General features: G+C 48.7%; 1 protein-coding gene across 2 annotated transcripts in view; it reads left to right on the top strand.

The window, feature by feature from the left end:
* Positions 1 to 24,589, top strand: part of ltbp1 (latent transforming growth factor beta binding protein 1) — a 167,359-nt gene that overhangs the window by 37,732 nt on the left and 105,038 nt on the right. For both annotated transcript variants that reach the window (XM_079249192.1, XM_079249191.1), the window contains exon 3: positions 3,847 to 4,195. In XM_079249192.1, the coding sequence (XP_079105318.1) occupies positions 3,847 to 4,195 (349 nt within the window). The remainder of the gene's footprint in view (positions 1 to 3,846; positions 4,196 to 24,589) is intronic.

The following is a 24,589-nucleotide window of genomic DNA, read 5'->3' as shown; positions in this document are numbered from 1 at the left end:
CAGTCTGCTCTTAATGCGCTGGTAAGTCTGCTGTTAGAGGTCTCATAAATCTAAAATAAACACCTTTTTTATATACGTGTAAACAAGTTCTTTGCTGCTGGTTCTTGCTGCAGTATGGACGACTTGTGTCTCCTGTGGGCCTCCATGACTGAAATGCTGTGACTGTTTCATTTGCTATTAATGTGGACTAAATGTTATCCAGTATCACGTTTCACAGGAAAAAGTTAAAAGTGTGTCCACATGTTCTGTTGACTGGAAGTGTGTGTGGGATTAATTAGTTCAGCTTAGAGCTGATAACACTCTCTCAGATGGTTTGTAGAAAACAATTAAGATGCGTCACATGAGAGAAATGTGGGTGACTCACTGCAGTGGGAGTTTAAACCACCAGATATGTTTCATCACATCTTTAGTTTTCATTTCATTAATCATTTTCCCAACTCTCCAAACCACAAATTAGACTAACAAGGTCATTGAGGAGATGACACACCCTCAGGGATTCGGAGAGAAATATTAGGACCAACCTCTCTCTGAGTCATTCTTTCTCCTAAACTCACACACCAACGCACACTCACATCTATTATTTCATTGTGTGTGTGTGTGTGTGTGTTCCTGCTCTTCAGAGGAAGACTCCTGGTGGTTTGAGGTTGGAATAAAGGGTCTGAAAACAGTGAGAGGAATGTCCAGATGTGTGTGTTATCATCTATCAACTTCCTTTGTGTTAAAACCGAGCACATCTGTGCATGTATGTGCAAGTGTGTTGGAGTGCAGAACGTAAACTCCTGCCATTAAGTCTGGGGTGGAGGCTTTGTAGTGGAAAAATGGATGCCCCTATAATCTGCTTGGGGAGAATAGAGCCATGTGTAATTACAGGTTTGTTCTGCTCTCCTGGACACACACAGATGTGCATAAGCTCAAAATGTCATAATTGGGTCCAGCAAACAGGCATTTAATAACTAGGACCAGTTCATTTTAGCCTGTTTATGAGACTTAGAGCCAGAATAAATCTGTCTTTGATGTTCTGAGGCGTCGTCTGCCCTCATACTTAGTGTGACTACTAGATTAGGATTAGTTCAAGAATGCAGTTTAGTTTGTATACAAATCATGTTTCGGAAAACACTATTTTAAATATTGTAGTTGTGATTTCAGTGCATCATTAGTTAATAAAAACATTGTTGTGCTGTATTGATACCAAGCGGCAACCTCTGGTGGTGAAAAGTGAAAAGTTGCAGCACCCCCCTCATCCACTGGGGGCTCCAAAAGGTAATCCCCATAAACTCCCATGTTAAAAAGGTCAATTTCACAGCAGAAATAAATATGTTTACAGCCTGGTACAAAAATCCATTTTAGGTTTCATAGGTAAGGTTTACCTTCATTATAACTGTGGGGAAGGTGACTTATTTTTCATAACTAATCTGCATAGATGGTTTTTAATCTTGAAATTTGGCATAATTTTTGGCGTTGCCTTTTGAAAGACAGGCATCAGATATCCTGCGGCTAAAAGGCAGAGGCTGTGTCTGAATGTCCACCCTACGCCCTACATAGTACCCTATATAGGGCTCAGGCCATTATGTATTTGTCTGGAGTGACAGCACACGTAACACTGCTAGATTCCATTAAATTTTGGGAGTGATTGGGATCACAGTGCCTCTGGACTGGCAGACTGGGGTGGTGGTCCCTCTTTTCAAGAAGAGGGAGCGGAGAGTGTGCTTCAACTACAGGGGGAATCACACTCCTCAGCCTCCCTGGAAAGGTCTATAAAGGGGTTCTGGAGAGGAGGGTCCGTCAGGTAGTCGAATCTTGGATTGAGGAGAAACAATGCGGTTTTTGTCCTGGTTGCGGAACAGTGGACCAGCTCCAAACCCTCTTCGGGGTCCTGGAGGGGTTATGGGAGTTTGCCCAACCAGTCTACATGAGCCTTGTGGACTTGGAGAAGGCGTTTGACCGTTTCCCCCGGGGGTGCCTGTGGGGGGTACTCCAGGAGTATGGGGTACCGGACCCCTTGTATGGGCTGTCTGATCCCTGTATGACTGGTGTCAGACCTTGGTCCGCATTGCCGGCAAAAAGGCAAATTCATTTCCAGTGAGGGTTGGAAAGGCTGCCCTTTATCAACGTTTCTGTTCATAACTTTTATGGACAGAATTTTTAGGCGCAGTCGAGGTGTTGAGGGGATCCGGCTTGGTGGCCTCAGGATTGGGTCCCTGCTTTTTGCGGATGACATGGTCCTGTTGGCTTCATCTGGTCGTGATCTCCAGCTCTCGTTTGAGCGATTCGCAGCCAAGTGTGAATCGGCTAAGATGAGAATCAGCACCTCCAAATCTGAGACCATGGTCCTCAGCCGGAATAGGGTGGATTGCCCTCTCCGGGTCGGAAGTCAGGTCCTGCCTTAAGTGGAGGAGTTTAAATATCTCGGGGTCTTGTTCACGAGTGAGGGAAGGATGGAGCACGAGATCGACAGATGGATCGGTGCGGCGTCTGCAGTAATGCGGACTCTGCTCCGGTCTGTCGTGGTGAAGAAAGAGCTGAGCCAGAAGGCGAAGCTCTCGATTTACCAGTCGATCTACGTTCCTACCCTCACCTATGGTCATGAGCTGTGGGTCGTGACCGAAAGAACGAGATCTCGTATACAGGCGGCTGAAATGAGTTTCCTCCGCAGGGTGGCCGGGCTCTCCCTTAGAGATAGGGTGAGGAGCTCGGTCATCTGGGAGGAGATCAGAGTAGAGCCGCTGCTGCTCCGCATCGAGAGGAACCAGTTGAGGTGGCTCGGGCATCTTGGAAGACCCAGGACATGCTGGAGGGATTACATCTCTCGGCTAGCCTGGGAACGCTTTGGGATCCCCCCACCCCCCCGCAAAGTTGGGAGAGGACCAGCAGTGTACAACATAGTAATTTGGTCCAATATAGAATAATAAATAACAGTAAAATAACAGTAAAACCTACAAAATAAATACAACAATGTGGGATTAAAACCTGAGCAACATGATAAAAACAAGAACAGTGTTTGTAGGAGGGCAATTTAAGATATATTAATACAAGATATAAACGATCAGATTTTTTTCAGAATATATACCAAATTCTTCCATGTTTTACTGTGAGGTATTTCTCCTGTCCCACACACCTCGTGTTTTTATTGTGTCTGTCCATGATACTGTGCGCTGAACCCACAGTGCATTTTGTTAGTTTGCCTTCTATATTTGGTCCAGTTGAAACGCACCCAGACCTGCAGTTGATTCAAATCTATGCATTTGCACAATCACAAGATCCAAATGAAGCAGAATTTCTGAGAAAATGCACTACGATTAGAATAAAAAAAAAGGATAAAAATATCAGGAACTGGTCGAGAAACTGGTCTGAAGCAGCAGATGGTTCCAAATTTCAGGAACTAAACGGGGATAGGGATGTCTCGGACTGCTTGCATCCAATACCTTTAACAAACCCTTGCTGCTTACAGACGTGAGATGTTTAAATTCTGGTCTGAACCTGAACTGGTCCTGCATTAGTATGAGGAAAGATTGAAACCACAAAGCAGGTCACACTTGTAACACACCTGTCATATCTGTCTCAGTCATCTGATTAATGTCATAAAAACAACTGAAAAAAACAGTCAAATATGAGAGGGTTTATTTTAGGGGCTCCAGTTTAATCTTAAACCCTTTGGAATACCTGAATGAATAATGTACTGTGTTCATCAGACATGGACACTTTAGTCCTCTTTGACCATACATTTGCTTTGATTTGTCCTTCTTTGTTTCTTTTTTTTGTGTGGATGACCTTTTACTTATTGTCATTCTTCATGTGTAATTGTTTTCTTCTTCTTTGTGTCTGCTCTGTCTGGGTTCTGTGTTGTAGCCAACTGCATCCCCCAGTGCCAGAATGGAGGAATGTGCCTCAGGCCTCAGCTCTGTGTCTGCAAACCGGGCTCCAAGGGGAAAGCCTGTGAACAGAAAACAGCACCCACACACTCCAATCCTGCTCTGCCGGGGAATGGGCATAACAACGGTCACACCATAGGCCATGCAAATGGGCACACCAATGGAAATGGTGTTGTATCCCAGCAGCCCATACCGCAGCAGGTTCAGCCGAACGGTTATCCCTCTGGCCCGTATTCACCAAACAACATGGCCCAGATGAAAGTGACGGTCAAGGCGGCTCCCCAGTTTATGCGGCCGCATTTCATCCAACAGCACATCCAGCAGCAGTAAGTACCAGATTCATCACCCAATGTATCAATGTCCTTTTACCATACCATACCATACCATACCATACCATACCATACCATACCATACCATACCATACCATACCATAATATTCCATGCAATGCTATTCCATACAATCCCATAACATACCATACCATACTACACCACACCACACCATACCACACCATACCATACCATACCATACCATGCCACGCCACGCCACGCCACGCCACGCCTCGCCTCGCCACGCCACGCCACGCCACGCCACGCCACGCCACGCCACGCCACGCCACGCCACGCCACGCCACGCCACGCCACGCCATACCATACCATACCATACCATACCATACCATACCATACTATTACATACAATCCCATAACATGCCATGCCATGCCAAGGTATAACTGTTCACAGACATGCATATTAGGTAATTGCAGAATTTTCTAGATAGTGTATGTAATGACTCTGATCTAAATTCTCCTTAGGAATAAATGGTTGCTCCTCTCTAAATGTACTTTTTTGGGGGCACATTAGACGAGGTCTAGATGAGCAATAGAAGCCAGATAGTGGCGTCTATTAAAAGTGTTGTGATAAACCTTCACCAATATATCACTGCTATCAATAAAAACAAGGTATGAAATTACATCGATGACTTTGTTTGCTGTCCAGTCAACTGCTAAACACTTTTGTTCATCCTCAAAGGGACATAAAAGGTGCACCCCAGATGGGACTCAAACCCACAATCCCTGGCTTAGGAGGCCAGTGCCTTATCCATTGGGGCTATGGTAATTTTACGCGATATCTCATTTTTCTATGCCCTGGTAGTGATGATTTCAAACATAACAGTCAGCAAATTTATAGGACATATTTCCCATGAAGACAGCCTACTGTTATGGACATGATCAGAAAAAAAAATAAAAAAATCTGACAAAAGTATATACAGATAGTTACATATTTAAAACATATTAAGGGACCACTGCACACAAATTTGAGAATAGTCCAAAAGTTTCAAATAGTGATACTCTAGCGGCTTTTTATCAAGGAATTTTAAAGCTAGTTTATATAATGACTCTGATTTTATTGTTAATAAGTTTAACTACAGATTAAAATCAGCAATTAATTCTGCAGCTACACTTATATATAAAAATGGAATAAGCAAACCTAAACAACTGTGAAGAAACTTGGAGAAATTACAACATAAAAACAAAAATACAGGAAAGCGGGAGAAAACGGAGAAAACTAACAATTTATTATGAAATACGAAGTGAACAACTCAAAACATAATATAACACATATAACACATGTTGAAGAGGCAGGAATATTTTATATATCAAATCTCATAAAAAAATAAAAATAAGCCTAATTTTCCTTTTAAAATATTGAAGTTTTAATGAATGGTAATTTCAACAAGTCTGCAGGTTCTACATTTGAGAACTTTGCAGAACACTTCAGAAATAAAATCAAGGCTCAAAAGTGCTCGTTTGAGTTTTCTCCCAGCTTTTCCCACCTGCTTTTTAGATCCTATTCCCACAACGCTTTTAAAAACTTTTTATGGCTTCTTTGGTATTGTTCTCTTCAGACTGGTGTCTTTCCATCTGCCTTCTGAAGAAGAGAAATTTAAAACACAACATTCTTAATAACTATTGACCTGTAATGGTGAGACCTGCAAAATTATAGAAAACGTTTTTATTTAGTTAAATGAGTTCTTGAGGAAAAAACAAGACCTTTAAGATCTTGGACTGAGACAGCACTTTTAAATATTGTTAATGACACATGGTAGAGCTTGGAGTCGAAGAAACTTTCACCCCTGGTTCTACCAGATCTTAGTGCTACTTTTGATACGGTAGATAATCAGATTTTATTACATAGACTGACAAGTCTGGTGGGCCTCTCAGCTACTGTTTTAAAATGGTTTTACTCCTTTTTCACAGACTGGCAGTTTTTTGTAAATATGAATACATGTTCCTCAGGGACCCAAAGTCTAGTTTTAACTGAAGTGTTAAATATTGGTCCTCAAGACAAGAGGAAGTTCATTTAATCAAAGTTACATAAATTAAAACCTTCACAGTTGTGAGAAATCTGGGCATTCCAACCTTTTAGTTGTTCCCAAAGTCAGAACCAAAAGTTATGGGGTGGCCTCGTGCCACCATTATGCCCCCTGACTGTGAAATAGCCTGGCAGAGAACCTCAGAGCTCCAGAGACTACTGATGTTTTCAAGACAACTCAAGAACTACAGTACATTTTCCAGCTTCCAGTGGGAATGAATCCACAAACTTGCTTCCCCACAACAGTATCAAGCCAGATATTTTCAGGTGATTGTGATTGATGAACCACACATACTGACAAAATAATGAACCAACAGACTAATTATCAATGACAACAACTCACTTCTGTCTACTTGAGAATTTTAATAAAGACGACGACAAACTACAAGTGGTGCTGGCAGCAGCTGTCTTAAAATCTCAGGATCCTATGGAAATTCCCAGCTTGGAATTCCTGGATCACTTCCTCCTTTCTGGGAAAAATTTCCTTGAATTCTGATTTCCAAGGACAACTGCAACAAACAATACTTGTCAGGGCTTGTCCGTTTGTTTACATCCCACAAATTCAACAACAACTTGATGTGAGCGCTCTACTATGCCCCCTGGTGGAATCATCCGGTAACAAGAATAGCACAGAAGCAAGAATGAGGACCATTTGCGTTTGATGGAATTGGTTGACTACAAAAATACCAAGTGTTCAGCAAACATAGTCCGTCATGGTCTCAGACGGATCAGGGAATATCTAAACAGACTCTATTCTAGAAAATGACTGCTTTAGCCCTTCAAAGGACTGGTGACCAGTCCTGGATGTACCCTGCCTCTTCCCTGCTGATTGCTGGGATAGGCTCCAGCTTCCCCACAGCCCTGAACTGGACTACGCAGTACATAACGTGAATGGATGAATGAAAGCTTTAGAAAATATACTGGACTTCTTTCAGAAGAGACATCTTTCAGACTGAAAAGGACCGTAAACACAACAACAGGTAATATACCTTTGTAGGAGAAATGAATAACACCAGTCCGAAAGGGAACATATTCATTCATTATCCTAACCGCTTAGTCCAAGGAAGGGTCTTGGGGAAGCTGGAGCCTATCCCAGCAGTCTTTGGGCAAAAGGCAGGGTACACCCTGGACATCCCGCCAGTCCATCACAGGGCCACACAGAGACAAACAACCACTCACGCTCACTCCTAGGGGCAATTTAGAGAAACCAATCAACCTAACATGCATGTCTTTGGATAGTGGGAGGAAGACGGAGTACCTGGAGAGAACATGCAAACTCCACACAGAGGCCACTGTCCAAACCTTGCCCCAGCCAAGGATCAAACCAGCAACCTCCTTGTTGTGAGGGCACAATGCTAACCACCGTGCAGCCTGTGAAGATATTTGTCTTCATTATTACATCTGATTCTGTAACATCGTGTTAACAAACCATTTCACATGTGAGACTTTCCCTCATAAATATCACATTTGTCAGTTCAGTGATGACTTTCACAAATCCAACAGGACCTGACCAGTAATTATTTAACTGGGGTTGCCTGTCAAACCACCTTTGCTTTAATAAACTGGTCAGGTGAATCGTGTAATATGTGTCCCACACTTGAATAAGCAGAAGGGCACAGACGACTGTCCAGGGATAGCGTTGTGTGTTGGCAGAAGGATGACCTATGGCACTGAGGTATTAGCAGCACTTTGATCCAATTCCTGTCTGTTTTATGTGTGCTGAAGAGGCTGCAGGAGGATGTGTTGAAGAATGCTTCACCACCATCAGCAGTCCAGCCCATAAATCATGGATGACAGGCTAATGCTGTTGTAATGACTGTCACTGTGGTTCAGCTGCAAGAGTCAAACGCTGCAGCTGAAGGATGGAAGTGTAAGTGGACTGGGGAGGAAAACGAACTCAAGCAAAGGTTTATTATAACACTTCTGCACAGAAGAAAAGCAAAACACAATCACAAAGCAGAGCAAAATGTGCTGTGGCTAACAGAATATTACAAACTTAATCTATATTTGCTCAAAGAAAATGGGAGGTTTCAGACGGAGACAGTCTCACTGACCCAGGGGTGATGCAAAGGGCCAAATGCCTCCTCCCACCAAAGACAGAGAAAGCCACCTTCATGCACGCTGGTGCACGGTAGAAAAGACTGAGTTTACACAAAAGACACCTGAACTTATATGAGACAACCTGTGTCTACATTACGTTTCATTACTTCTACATTAATGTAACATAATGTGCAGGAATAAAAACATTCAGCCAGACATTGGCTTGTTTTTAACCAATATCTGATTTACTGAGTTTGTCCAGCAACTAATTTCCAAAACCAAAATCAGCTGATGAAGATTATGGCCAAAGCCAGCCAGAAAAAAAAAGAAAAGAAACAGTAAACGATTTCAGGGAACTGAGACATCCGTTGTTGACACCAGTTTGGTCATCTTGGTCCTGGTTCCTCCTCACATAACATTACACTCCATTTTACTGTCATTGCAAACGTTAAATTTAATGTCTGGAGACAATTTGAAATAATTTCAAATCAGACACATGGTGACTCTCCTTGTAAGTTTGTTCTGCTGCAACACGGTTTGATGATACCATTAAGTGTGTCCTGATCGACTTTTCATGTTTAAGTTTGGCTCAGAAATGCAGAAGCGACAGGATTTATTATGAGTTGTGCTAAACAAACAAAACAACAACAAAAGTATCACGACATCTCTCATATTTCAGGGACTGCAGATGGAAACTATCTAAATATAAATTAAGTAAATAAACAAACATATTGTGGCATTTTGAGTACGAGGAGACGTATTTTTTAAGAGTTTGATGTATAAAATATGGTTTTGTGTATAATTTGTGTCAGTAAAAATGTAAAAACTGATACCCTTATTTTCTGATATTAAATTTTATTACCAATACTGTCCATTAATATCGTACATTTTTAGTTTTAAGCTCTTCATCCCGGAGCCTACGTTTCCTGGCTCCTGTCTGTATATTATTGGCAACACTCAGGTAGGCTGTACTGGTGAAACCATGTCAGCCTGAAGTGTGAACGGAAATGATGGATCCATGTTTTTACGATGTTTCCAGCATATTCTGAGCCTGCCATGTGAATGTGGAGCAGAAATGGAGACTCATAAGACCAGCAACATTTTTCCATCTTCTATGGCATTTTTGTTTAGACAGCAGCTGCCGACTGGATGTTTTCTCTTCTTCAGATCTTCTCTGTAAAAACTAGAGATAGTTGTGTGTGAAAATCAATGGAAATACTCAGAGCGACAACATGCCGTGTTCAAAGTCAGTTAATTTCCCTTCTTCTTCGTTCTGATGTCCATGTGCTTGGCTCTTTAGATGTTTGTACTGACAGGAAGTTGAAGAGGTGGACGTGACGAGGTGGATGATCAGTATACACCAAATGGCAACCTCCGATGGTTAAAAGTGAAGCCTCTGTTCAAGTGTATAAAACTGCAGTTCCACCTTCGTCCACTAGGGGCTGCAAAACAGAGCAAATCCCCATAGACTCCCATGTTAAAAAGGCAGAAATAAACATGTTTACAGCCTGGTTCAAAAATCCATTTTAGGTTTAATAGGTCAGGTTTACCTTCATGACAGCTGTGGGGGGAGTGATTTTGTTTTTCATTATTCGCCTGTTTAAAAGTAATTTCATCTCGAAAGTCTGCATATTTAGGGGTGTGTCCTTTTGATTGACAGGTACCCGATCTCCCGCTTCAAGTAAAAAGAATGTATGACCACCGCGGTTTTTAGACGCTTAACAACGTGACTTAGTTGTAGCCCACTTACCTTTGTTAGCTGGTTAGCTCCTGTTAGGCCCCGGTTAGCTCAGTTAGCTCTTAGCTTCAGGCAGCTCAGAGTTCGCTTGATGTCAATCATCCACCATGACGCTCACAGCCCTGAAGATCACTGAAGATATAAACCTGATCTTGTCCAGTTATTGGACCAGGATAAAAGCCATTTCATGTTGGAGGAGCTCAGGTTTTCACCAACAGGTTATGTTTGTAGTCCTGTGATGGACTGCCAATCCTTCCAGGCTTCAGCCTGTAACCCTGAACTGGACTGTGCTGGCAAAGGAAACGTATAGATGCATTTTAACTGGTAAATACCTGTTTTTGTCACAATACCAGACCATCCAGTCTGGACTGGGTTTTGAGCTGTAATAAAGATCTGAATCTTTTACTACTTTGGGTCTCTAACACAGAGCAGTTCTACAGAATGTAGGCTAGCCAGGCTATAGCTCTGACTTTTCCTACCCCGGTCTGAAGTCTGCGTGCCTTCGGCTGCCTCATGTTAATACGTGGAAGGCTGCAGTGAGGTTCAGTGGGTTCGTTACGGTAGACCAGAGTATGTCAGCTCTCTGGGGAAGCAGACTTGGACAAATGGAGTGTGGAGGTCGGCGGTGGATTGTGATTGTAGCCAGAGCAGCGAGGGCCAAGACTGAACAGACTCAGCCCACCTCAAACACACACACACACACACACACACACACACACACACACACATGAAGCATACAGACCTCAATCCTTCAGCCCTTACTCACTGACCTGTTTATGTAGAAATGAGTAAAATATCTGTCTGATATTTAAGACTTGCGGCCTGTGACGGTCCTTTGGACTCCCTCCAGACTCTTCTCTCACCTTTCTCATTTGATGGTGCAGACACTGTGAGCGTCAGATATTTAGCAGAGGCTGGAATGTTTATAAATTCTCAAGTTTGAGACATCCAACCAGGTTCCATTATGTTTTTCCTGCTTTTGGAACAAGTCTAGATAGAAGCTGTTTTTAACCAGATGCCTGAAAACGTCAACAGAACTGGAACCACTTTGCTGTTCTGCTGTCATGGAAAAAGACAGTCCGCCCTCTGTCAGTTCGAATGTTTAACAGGAATACATAACAGGACATGATAATCATGATCATCTGGTCCGCACCAAATGATGTCAAGCTGACTTCAGATAAACAACAACAGGTGATCTAAATACAGCCAATAAAAAGTTAAAGATCCAGCAGCGTCTAGAAGCTCCTCCAGCAGCAGGAAGGGGGAGTCATGGCTGTTATCAGTCCCTCTTATGGCTGTGGAAGATTTTAGCTCCACTCTTCTTTCCAGCATTGTTTCAGGTCATTGAAGTTTTGCAGCATCTCAGTCTGGACTCAGACTGGAGCACACTAAAGTTACGTTCACACTACAGGCTGAAGTGACTTAAATCCGGTGTTTGAGCCCCTATGCGACATGTAACCGATCTTTTCTTCATAGTCTGAACGACACAGATCTGATATTTTCAAATGCGACCCAGGCCGCTTGGATATGTGGTCCTAAACCCGATATGTATCTGATCTTTTGCCATGTGACTTCAGTCTGAACGGTCAGGTCGCATTAATCCGACCGACGCGTCATTGACACACGACAAACGTCATTATTCTGCGTTTGTTGTTTATCAACTCTTTATCGGCCACATCACTCTCCCACCAATCCTGACTGCGACTCCGAACTCAAACGTTTCTCTCTACAGTTGTTGCTGCCACAGCTCCACAAAAGGCCTCGACCAAAACTTTTACTTTCCTCTTCCGTAAATGTCTCCTTAAGACGAACCCATTCACAACGTTGTGGCTGCGGTTGGACAAAACTTAACTTTTTATTTAACTTTTACGGTTGGACAAAACTTTTAAAATAGCAAATGCTCTGCTGCCGTCCATATTTACTTCCACAAACACAAAGACGTCACACTCACTGCACGTCGCCGTGTCTTCTACGCATGCGGGACGCTACGGGTGCGCATGAGGTTCATAAAGGAAATCACATACAAGTCACATTTGATCAGAAATGTGACTTGTATGTGACTTTTAAAAAAATTCGGATTTCACTAAAACATCCGACATGAGCAGCAAGTCCTGGAGTCTGAATGTAGCCGACGTCCTACTGCTCCTCCAAGCGAAGAAAAAGCTGGAGTGACTGAACCAAAACCAGGCTGCGGTTCCAGATGGTGTCAGACTCTGACTGGACCTTGTCAACACCTTGATGCTGTTGCAGACCTGCTGCTGTGCTTGGGATCGTTGTTCTGCTGCATGAGACACTTTCAGACTGTCAAACAGATGGACTCCCACCTGACTGGAGTACTTTATTATCCAGAGGAGTTCATGGTCCACTCAGTGACTACAAGGTGTCCATCCCTCCACCAGCATGCTGACAGCTGCTGTGGTCATGGTGACAAAACATGGCCACTTTGGTATATTAACCCTGTGATGCATTACACTGGGCACCTGTTTAAAAGTTGTTTTCTAGTATATTATTGAGGATGGTATATTTGGAATTTTGCCTCTTCAGTGGACATTAGGAGAGTAACCCAACACACACACTTTTCACAATTCATATATCAGAGGGGAAAAAAATTCATCTAGATAACAGCTAAATAAAAATACAGACAGAAAATGCAAATGGGAAATGATGCATGTGCATGCCAGGCCTGTAGTGGGCAGTATAAGCGCAACGACACAACAACTAGAATAGATGTTTATCTAATCTATGTCTGTGATGATGGTGTAAATGTTTCACGAAAAGCAGGTTTGGCTTCAATGGAAAACACAACTTAAAAAGTTTGGGCAGTGCAAACAGACCCTGAAAGGTTGGCCATTGTGGTTCAGAGGAGGAAACTGGACCTGATGGTGCAAGTTCGAGATGACCAACGTCCCCCCCCCCACCAGTTCATATGTACATGGACGGGATTAGGCCTGTCATGGTAACAAATTTTGCCATGCGATTAATTGTCTCAGAAATTATTGCGACAGACAATAACATAATTATTGTTGTCATTTTGAGACCATTTTACACTAAAATAACAGTAATTCCATAATAATGCAAGTACAGCCTTTCAACAATCAACATAGTTTCATTTCTAAAGAACATTTAGCTGGATGTGCAGACTAGACTCATCCAGTCCCCAGTCTGCTGAAACAGATCAGGATTTCTCCTGCGGTTTTGGCAACATGGTTATCTGGAACATGTGGTCTCTAAACACTTGGAGGTCAGCAGTTATATAGTCTCTGGTCAGCTCATATAGGTGGACATGTTTGGACTTGACCAGAGGTGGAATGGTAAAACTGAATGTCTTTGATCACCTTCAGTCATTTTTCATGTCATTGGAAAGGTGTGGAATTGTCGTTTGTAACATGAATGTTCATCCAGGCAGTTCAGACTGAATGTGAAATGTTTGCAACATTCTGTCATGTTTTTGCCACCCTGATCTCCTGGCGCTCATCATTGGTAACTCGATCCACCTGCTGGCTTCCTAATTGCCTCTGCTACCTCATTCAGTTCACCTGGTTTCCTTTTCTCTCACTGCCTACTTAAGCTCCCTCCAATCCCTCCTTCTCTGCCAGATAATAATCAGACCTATGTCTAGTTTTGGTCCAGCGTTCTACGGATTGATCCTCAGTTGCCGACCTTCTGCTTCATGCCCCTGGATTACCCTCCTTGCCTTGCCCTCGACGGACACCGCAACTTTTCGGATCCTCTGGTTACCGACCCTGCCTGTCTTTGGATCTCTGAGCCTTGTCGTTGCCTGGACGAGTATTTTGCCATCCTGTTTACCTCCCAGCTGTTGCCTGGTTTCTTCTGCAGACCATTCCCCCGGACTGATCTTCTGTTCGTACTCCTCCACCAATAAACTGGTCATTTGTCCAGAACTCCCTGTGTGTGGCTGTATTAAGGATCCTCAGGGTAACTCATTACACATTCTTCAAAATCTTGCCTTTTTAACAATGATAAAATACAGCTTTACCAACCATGCTGTCTGAGTGCACGCCATGTTGCACCGTCCTGGTTGTTTTTAGTCTGTTGGTTAAACACGACAGTGATCCTGGACTGTCGGGAAGATGGAGCTAACCTGTTTGTTAAGGTTTGTTTCCCAGCTGGGAAAACTGCAGTGATTTCAGTGCAGATGGAAGCTTGTTTTATTGCTGTATTTAGTTAATATTGTCTTGGCATGAATTTGGCATTTCAGAGAGAAAAGGACAAATGAAATTATTGCATCCAGCAAACTTTTTTTTTTCTTATCATGCGATTAATCGGCTTACTGCTTGCAGGCCTAGACATGATTCACCTTGCGTTGGAAGAAAATTTCACTCTGGTTGCCAGTTCTGACATCTGTGTGGTTTTGTCCACTCACAACTCTGTTACCATGGAAACAGAGGCTAAAACTCAACCAAACTTTGGTGGTTTACTGACTCAGTGTCATCGAATGGATCCAGAAAGTCTTCCAAACAAGCCCTACTGGTTCAGTCTTGTTCTAACTGGACTGTCCTGAACTTGAACATTTATCTTGCTGAGGCCTGCAGAGTCGGAGGTGGAGCGCAGGTGTCTGATCTCAGTCTGGACCTGCTGGGACGTCCACTCCTGCAAAGATTATCAGCTGTTTCAGACGTTTTCTTCGTACACGTGTGAATAATCTTTCTCTCTGTAGAATGATGGACTGCAGATGGTTTGGAAATGACCTGATGGGCAGCAACAGATAAATCCCCTCTCAGTCACTTTTGTCAAACAGATAATTCTTCCATCTTCAGTCAGGATAAGGTTGTATATTCGGCTTCGATCTGGACGCTCCCACATGGACACAATGCTGACTGGCTCTGACTAAAGGTTCTGCCTGAAATAACATTTTCTAGTAAGTCTTGGAGTTTATTATTGTTTGTGTGATGCTACATCTGAGCTCGAGGTCATGTCTACCCAGTGAGTGTGTGATTTTTGTCAGGAACAACTGAACCTGAGCTTAGTCCATGGCTTAAATTTGTCCCACTTTTCTTCACACCTTTCCTGCGTTCCTGCAGGTGTGTGTGGATGTAGACTGCTGAAGCACATGACATGCCTGCTCTGGTGGATCCAGTGTCTCTGTGGGACTGGGATGCAACCATCCGTCATCTAACTATTCTGTTTGTAATTTTTATGTTCGGGGTGTAAGAGAGTGGTAAGCTAAGACGTAAGTGATAAAAACACATGTAAACACCCCCCCACCATGCCTGTCTGAATATAGATCCTACCATCTCCACCCCCTCATACAGAACAGGATTCCTGACGGTCTCAGTGGGTTTACAATCTCTACTTGTATTTTCACGTAGAGTACTTATTCACTCAAAACGTGACTATAATGCAGAGGATTTAACAGGATGAATGATAGATGGGAGTCAATGCCTCGGACGCACATTAATACTGCACATGTGAACAGATCAGTCCACACATCCACAGACTCCATTCAGAGCATAATGTGAACAGAGGCTCTATTTAAGACATTACAGGGTCATAGCAGAGCTATTTACTTTGGTTTATTTATACTGTGGCAGGGGGGCTATCATGTGAAAAGGATAAAAATATGTCTGGCTGACAAATAGCTGTCTTTCCATGTTTATTATCTCTTTCCTGTGGCTCTATGTCTTCCTTGTATGTTTTCACATTTTGAATATATTCAGCGTATTTTGATAGATGTATTGGAAACACTGGAATATTTTATTCCCAGGAGAACATCAACAACAAGCTGAGACATTTTATCGTTTCATGGAAAACATGAGCTGATTGTGAATCTGATGGCAGAAAAACATCTGTAAAGAGTTGGAATAGCAGCAATAAAAGGCTGGAAAAGTAAATGGTACAAATCAGTTGGAAGAACATTTAACAACTTATGATGTTAATTTAGCAGCAATCAGTAACATGATGTGTATAAAAGGAGCATTTCCGAGAGGCACAGTCTCTCAGATAGTACAATGGACAGATGAGACAAAAAAAAAATGTTCCTCAGATATTAAAGATCTCATCATCTACAGTGTAAAATATCATCAGAAGATTGAGAGATGTAGGAGGAATCTCTGTATGACTGGGACGAGGCTGGATGCTGGTGATCATTGAAAGCTGACATGATTCGACTGGAAACCACTGCATGGACTGGGTAGAAAAGGAGCATGTCAGAGAGGCAGAGTCTCTCAGACAGAAGGACTGACACAGGTTCACCAATCTGAGACAAACTAGGTTGAAAATTCTGCAAAATGTTCCTCAGATATTAAAAATCTCATCATCTACAGTGTAAAATATCCTCAGAAGATTCAGAGAATCAGGAGGAATCTCTGTATGACTGGGACGAGGCTGGATGCTGGTGATCATTGAAAGCTGACATGATTCTACTGGAAACCAGTGCATGGACTCAGGAAAACCTCCAGAAATCCCAGTCTGAACCCAGTTCACCCTGAAACCCATTAATGCAGGTTAAAGCTCCGTCTTGCAGAGAAGAACCAGATGTGAAGAGGATCCAGAAGCAGCAGCGTCTTCTCTGGACCAGAACTCATCTACAATGTTCTGAGACAAAGTGGAAACCTGGAGGAAGATGTGGAACTCTTTGTGGACAGCATGGACGGCGTGTCCTGCAGACTGGAGAGGAGAGGGAGCATCCAGCTTGTTATCAGTGGACAGTAGAGAAGCTGCATCTCTGATGGGATGGGGTTGCATCAGTGCAGATGTGGGCAGCTTCCACATCTGGGAAGCTCCATCGATGCTGGAACATCTGCTCCCATCCAGACAACGTCTCCTTCAGGGAAGACCTTGCAGGTTCCACCATGCTGAACCACATCCTGCATCATCCCAGCAGCATGGTGGAACAGGAGAACTGGTCTGCTGCAGTCCAGTTCCACCAGTACAAAACATCTGGAGCATCATGGAAGCAGCTGGAATCCTGCATCAGACCAGAACGGGACGACATTCCTCTCCTGAAACTCCAGCAGCTGCTCTCCTCACTTCCCAGATGTTTCCAGATGTTAGAAGAAGAGGAGATGCTAACGATGCTAAACATCATCCTGGAACGACTTTTTACAGACGTCTCGCTGCATCAGATCCACAATCTGCTCATGTTTTCTATGAAATGATAAAATGTCTCCGTTTCAGCGTCTGACATGTTGTTTATCTTCTACTGGGAGGAAAATGTGTCCTGATGAGGATGGAAGTCATTGTACTTTGTTTTTAGGTTCTGGTTAACTTTTCTGGAACTGGATCTGTGACTTATTGTCCATTGTGATAAAATTCAGTTCTTCTCGGACAATCTTGAGAAAACTTTTTACTTTGCTGAAGGTTCTGCTTGAGGACTGTTTGTAATCATATAAATATGAAGGATAAAGATAAAGTGCTGGAATGTGATCTTTAACTCTCTCTCCCTGTGAAACGTACACACTGTGATGTTTAATGATACATTTTTCTCTGCTTCCTCAAACATGATGAACATGAACATGCTGATGTTAACGGACTGCCGGGTCACCAAAGAGTGGAGTGAAGTTCTGGTGTTATTCAGATTTCCCAACGCTGTTAACACCCGAGACTGGCCAGTGCTCATGTCTGTCCTGAGAGACAGATCTCTGTAACTAAGTTGAGATAAACTACTTACTCCACTTATCACAACTCAGAGCACATGTCTGATTGGCTCTGTGCAGATGTGGCTTTAGTGGGGATGACTGTGTAAAGTTTGTCTGATGTAGCTGAGAAGAGGAAGCCTGTATGGGTCATGGACGTTCTGGGTGGGTCTGTTCATTCTGGCTTCTGTTCGTACCACGAGCACATTCCTGAGTCTGGGAGCAAACGATCTGTTAATACTTACATTTACAAACCATCTCATCAAGCATGCCCCCGTCTGGGATCTGGACAGATGAGACCAAAAAAAATGTTCCCTGAAACCAGACTGGGATCTGCTCCTGGAAACCGGACCGGGATCTGGTTCCTGAAACCGGACCGGGATCTGGTGCCGGACCGGGATCTGGTTCCTGAAGCCGGACTGGGATCTGCTCCCTGAAGCCGGACCGGGATCTGGTTCCTGAAGCTGGACCTGGATCTGGTTCCTGAAGCCGGACCGGGATCTGGTTCCTGAAGCCGGACCGGGATCTGGTTCCTGAAGCCGGACCGGAATCTGGTTCCTGAAGCCGGACCGGGATCTGCTCCCTGAAGCTGGACCGGGATCTGGTTCCTGAAGTCGGACCGGGATCTGCTCCCTGAAGCCGGACTGGGATCTGGTGCCGGACCGGGATCTGCTCGCTGAAGCCGGACCGGGATCTGGTGCCGGACCGGGATCTGCTCCCTGAAGCTGGACCGGGATCTGGTGCCGGACCGGGATCTGGTTCCTGAAGCCGGACTGGGATCTGGTTCCTGAAGCTGGACCGGGATCTGGTTCCTGAAGCCGGACCGGGATCTGGTTCCTGAAGCTGGACCGGGATCTGGTTCCTGAAGCCGGACCGGGATCTGCTCCCTGAAGCTGGACTGGGATCTGGTTCCTGAAGCCGGACCGGGATCTGCTCCCTGAAGCCGGACTGGGATCTGCTCCCTGAAGCCGGACCGGGATCTGGTTCCTGAAGCTGGACCGGGATCTGGTTCCTGAAGCCGGACCGGGATCTGCTCCCTGAAGCCGGACCGGGATCTGGTGCCGGACCGGGATCTGCTCCCTGAAGCCGGACCGGGATCTGCTTCCTGAAGCCGGACCGGGATCTGGTGCCGGACCGGGATCTGCTACCTGAAACCGGACCGGGATCTGCTTTCTGAAGCCGGACCGGGATCTGGTGCCGGACCGGGATCTGGTTCCTGAAGCCGGACCGGGATCTGCTCCCTGAAGCCGGACCAGGATCTGCTCCCTGAAACCGGACCGGGATCTGCTCCCTGAAACCAGACTGGGATCTGCTCCTGGAAACCGGACCGGGATCTGGTTCCTGAAACCGGACCGGGATCTGGTGCCGGACCGGGATCTGGTTCCTGAAGCCGGACTGGGATCTGCTCCCTGAAACCAGACTGGGATCTGCTCCTGGAAACCGGACCGGGATCTGGTTCCTGAAACCGGACCGGGATCTGGTGCCGGACCGGGATCTGGTTCCTGAAGCCGGACTGGGATCTGCTCCCTGAAGCCGGACCGGGATCTGGTTCCTGAAGCTGGACCGGGATCTGGTTCCTGAAGCCGGACCGGGATCTGGTTCCTGAAGCTGGACCGGGATCTGGTTCCTGAAGCCGGACCGGGATCTGGTTCCTGAAGCTGGACCGGGATCTGGTTCCTGAAGCCGGACCGGGATCTGCTCCCTGAAGCCGGACCGGGATCTGGTTCCTGAAGTCGGACCGGGATCTGCTCCCTGAAGCCGGACCGGGATCTGGTGCCGGACCGGGATCTGCTCCCTGAAGCCGGACCGGGATCTGGTGCCGGACCGGGATCTGGTGCCGGACCGGGATCTGCTCCCTGAAGCTGGACCGGGATCTGGTGCCGGACCGGGATCTGGTGCCGGACCGGGATCTGGTTCCTGAAGCCGGACCGGGATCTGGTGCCGGACCGGGATCTGCTCCCTGAAGCCGGACCGGGATCTGGTGCCGGACCGGGATCTGCTTCCTGAAGCCGGACCGGGATCTGGTGCCGGACCGGGATCTGGTGCCGGACCGGGATCTGCTTCCTGAAGCCGGACCGGGATCTGGTGCCGGACCGGGATCTGGTTCCTGAAGCCGGACCGGGATCTGCTCCCTGAAGCCGGACCAGGATCTGCTCCCTGAAACCAGACTGGGATCTGCTCCTGGAAACCGGACCGGGATCTGGTTCCTGAAACCGGACCGGGATCTGGTGCCGGACCGGGATCTGGTTCCTGAAGCCGGACTGGGATCTGCTCCCTGAAGCCGGACCGGGATCTGGTTCCTGAAGCTGGACCGGGATCTGGTTCCTGAAGCCGGACTGGGATCTGGTTCCTGAAGCTGGACCGGGATCTGGTTCCTGAAGCCGGACCAGGATCTGCTCCCTGAAACCGGACCGGGATCTGCTCCCTGAAACCAGACTGGGATCTGCTCCTGGAAACCGGACCAGGATCTGGTTCCTGAAGCCGGACCGGGATCTGGTGCCGGACCGGGATCTGGTTCCTGAAGCTGGACCGGGATCTGGTTCCTGAAGCCGGACCGGGATCTGGTTCCTGAAGCTGGACCGGGATCTGGTTCCTGAAGCCGGACCGGGATCTGGTTCCTGAAGCCAGACCGGGATCTGCTCCCTGAAGCTGGACCGGGATCTGGTTCCTGAAGCCGGACCGGGATCTGCTCCCTGAAGGTGGACCGGGATCTGGTTCCTGAAGCCGGACCGGGATCTGCTCCCTGAAGACGGACCGGGATCTGGTGCCGGACCGGGATCTGGTTCCTGAAGCCCGACCGGGATCTGCTCCTGGAAACCGGACCGGGATCTGCTCCCTGAAACCAGACTGGGATCTGCTCCTGGAAACCGGACCGGGATCTGGTTCCTGAAGCCGGACCGGGATCTGGTGCCGGACCGGGATCTGGTTCCTGAAGCCGGACCGGGATCTGGTGCCAGACCGGGATCTGGTTCCTGAGGTCGGACCGGGATCTGGTTCCTGAAGCCGGACCGGGATCTGCTCCCTGAAACCAGACTGGGATCTGCTCCTGGAAACCGGACCGGGATCTGGTTCCTGAAGCCGGACCGGGATCTGGTGCCGGACCGGGATCTGGTTCCTGAAGCCGGACCGGGATCTGCTCCCTGAAGCTGGACCGGGATCTGGTGCCAGACCGGGATCTGGTTCCTGAGGTCGGACCGGGATCTGGTTCCTGAAGCCAGACCGGGATCTGGTTCCTGAAGCTGGACTGGGATCTGCTCCCTGAAGCCGGACCAGGATCTGGTTCCTGAAGCTGGACTGGGATCTGCTCCCTGAAGCCGGACCGGGATCTGGTCCCTGAAGCTGGACCGGGATCTGGTTCCTGAAGCCGGACCGGGATCTGCTCCCTGAAACCAGACTGGGATCTGCTCCTGCAAACCGGACCGGGATCTGGTTCCTGAAGCCGGACCGGGATCTGGTGCCGGACCGGGATCTGGTTCCTGAAGCTGGACCGGGATCTGGTTCCTGAAGCCGGACCGGAATCTGGTTCCTGAAGCCGGACCGGGATCTGCTCCCTGAAGCTGGACCGGGATCTGGTTCCTGAAGTCGGACCGGGATCTGCTCCCTGAAGCCGGACCGGGATCTGGTGCCGGACCGGGATCTGCTCCCTGAAGCCGGACCGGGATCTGGTGCCGGACCGGGATCTGCTCCCTGAAGCTGGACCGGGATCTGGTGCCGGACCGGGATCTGGTGCCGGACCGGGATCTGGTTCCTGAAGCCGGACCGGGATCTGGTGCCGGACCGGGATCTGCTCCCTGAAGCCGGACCGGGATCTGGTGCCGGACCGGGATCTGCTTCCTGAAGCCGGACCGGGATCTGGTGCCGGACCGGGATCTGGTGCCGGACCGGGATCTGCTTCCTGAAGCCGGACCGGGATCTGGTGCCGGACCGGGATCTGGTTCCTGAAGCCGGACCGGGATCTGCTCCCTGAAGCCGGACCAGGATCTGCTCCCTGAAACCGGACCGGGATCTGCTCCCTGAAACCAGACTGGGATCTGCTCCTGGAAACCGGACCGGGATCTGGTTCCTGAAACCGGACCGGGATCTGGTGCCGGACCGGGATCTGGTTCCTGAAGCCGGACTGGGATCTGCTCCCTGAAGCCGGACCGGGATCTGGTTCCTGAAGCTGGACCGGGATCTGGTTCCTGAAGCCGGACTGGGATCTGGTTCCTGAAGCTGGACCGGGATCTGGTTCCTGAAGCCGGACCAGGATCTGCTCCCTGAAACCGGACCGGGATCTGCTCCCTGAAACCAGACTGGGATCTGCTCCTGGAAACCGGACCAGGATCTGGTTCCTGAAGCCGGACCGGGATCTGGTGCCGGACCGGGATCTGGTTCCTGAAGCTGGACCGGGATCTGGTTCCTGAAGCCGGACCGGGATCTGGTTCCTGAAGCTGGACCGGGATCTGGTTCCTGAAGCCGGACCGGGATCTGGTTCCTGAAGCCAGACCGGGATCTGCTCCCTGAAGCTGGACCGGGATCTGGTTCCTGAAGCCGGACCGGGATCTGCTCCCTGAAGCTGGACCGGGATCTGGTTCCTGAAGCCGGACCGGGATCTGCTCCCTGAAGACGGACCGGGATCTGGTGCCGGACCGGGATCTGGTTCCTGAAGCCGGACCGGGATCTGCTCCTGGAAACCGGACCGGGATCTGCTCCCTGAAACCAGACTGGGATCTGCTCCTGGAAACCGGACCGGGATCTGGTTCCTGAAGCCGGACCGGGATCTGGTTCCTGAAGCCGGACCGGGATCTGGTGCCAGACCGGGATCTGGTTCCTGAGGTCGGACCGGGATCTGGTTCCTGAAGCCGGACCGGGATCTGCTCCCTGAAACCAGACTGGGATCTGCTCCTGGAAACCGGACCGGGATCTGGTTCCTGAAGCCGGACCGGGATCTGGTGCCGGACCGGGATCTGGTTCCTGAAGCCGGACCGGGATCTGCTCCCTGAAGCTGGACCGGGATCTGGTGCCAGACCGGGATCTGGTTCCTGAGGTCGGACCGGGATCTGGTTCCTGAAGCCAGACCGGGATCTGGTTCCTGAAGCTGGACTGGGATCTGCTCCCTGAAGCCGGACCAGGATCTGGTTCCTGAAGCTGGACTGGGATCTGCTCCCTGAAGCCGGACCGGGATCTGGTCCCTGAAGCTGGACCGGGATCTGGTTCCTGAAGCCGGACCGGGATCTGCTCCCTGAAACCAGACTGGGATCTGCTCCTGCAAACCGGACCGGGATCTGGTTCCTGAAGCCGGACCGGGATCTGGTGCCGGACCGGGATCTGGTTCCTGAAGCCGGACCGGGATCTGCTCCCTGAAACCAGACTGGGATCTGCTCCTGGAAACCGGACCGGGATCTGGTTCCTGAAGCCGGACCGGGATCTGGTGCCGGACCGGGATCTGGTTCCTGAAGCCGGACCGGGATCTGCTCCCTGAAGCCGGACCGGGATCTGGTGCCAGACCGGGGTCTGGTTCCTGAGGTCGGACCGGGATCTGGTTCCTGAAGCCAGACCGGGATCTGGTTCCTGAAGCTGGACTGGGATCTGCTCCCTGAAGCCGGACCAGGATCTGGTTCCTGAAGCTGGACTGGGATCTGCTCCCTGAAGCCGGACCGGGATCTGGTCCCTGAAGCTGGACCGGGATCTGGTTCCTGAAGCCGGACCGGGATCTGGTGCCGGACCGGGATCTGGTTCCTGAAGCCGGACCGGGATCTGGTTCCTGAAGCCGGACCGGGATCTGGTGCCGGACCGGGATCTGGTTCCTGAAGCCGGACCGGGATCTGCTCCCTGAAGCCGGACCGGGATCTGCTCCCTGAAACCAGACTGGGATCTGCTCCTGGAAACCGGACCGGGATCTGGTTCCTGAAGCCGGACCGGGATCTGGTGCCGGACCGGGATCTGGTTCCTGAAGCCGGACCGGGATCTGGTTCCTGAAGCCGGACCGGGATCTGCTCCCTGAAGCCGGACCGGGATCTGGTGCCAGACCGGGATCTGGTTCCTGAGGTCGGACCGGGATCTGGTTCCTGAAGCCGGACCGGGATCTGGTTCCTGAAGCCGGACCGGGATCTGCTCCCTGAAGCCGGACCGGGATCTGGTGCCAGACCGGGGTCTGGTTCCTGAGGTCGGACCGGGATCTGGTTCCTGAAGCCAGACCGGGATCTGGTTCCTGAAGCTGGACTGGGATCTGCTCCCTGAAGCCGGACCAGGATCTGGTTCCTGAAGCTGGACTGGGATCTGCTCCCTGAAGCCGGACCGGGATCTGGTCCCTGAAGCTGGACCGGGATCTGGTTCCTGAAGCCGGACCGGGATCTGGTGCCGGACCGGGATCTGGTTCCTGAAGCCGGACCGGGATCTGGTTCCTGAAGCCGGACCGGGATCTGGTGCCGGACCGGGATCTGGTTCCTGAAGCCGGACCGGGATCTGCTCCCTGAAGCCGGACCGGGATCTGCTCCCTGAAACCAGACTGGGATCTGCTCCTGGAAACCGGACCGGGATCTGGTTCCTGAAGCCGGACCGGGATCTGGTGCCGGACCGGGATCTGGTTCCTGAAGCCGGACCGGGATCTGGTTCCTGAAGCCGGACCGGGATCTGCTCCCTGAAGCCGGACCGGGATCTGGTGCCAGACCGGGATCTGGTTCCTGAGGTCGGACCGGGATCTGGTTCCTGAAGCCGGACCGGGATCTGCTCCCTGAAACCAGACTGGGATCTGCTCCTGGAAACCGGACCGGGATCTGGTTCCTGAAGCCGGACCGGGATCTGGTGCCGGACCGGGATCTGCTCCCTGAAGCCGGACCGGGATCTGGTGCCAGACCGGGATCTGGTTCCTGAGGTCGGACCGGGATCTGGTTCCTGAAGCTGGACTGGGATCTGCTCCCTGAAGCCGGACCAGGATCTGGTTCCTGAAGCTGGACTGGGATCTGGTTCCTGAAGCCGGACCGGGATCTGCTTCCTG

The sequence above is a fragment of the Telmatherina bonti genome (genome assembly GCF_933228915.1).
Source record: "Telmatherina bonti genome assembly, chromosome: 11".
In the NCBI taxonomy this organism is placed as follows: Eukaryota; Metazoa; Chordata; class Actinopteri; order Atheriniformes; family Telmatherinidae; genus Telmatherina; species Telmatherina bonti.
Note: the sequence above shows the minus strand (reverse complement) of the source record. Positions and strands in the feature narration are given on the sequence as shown.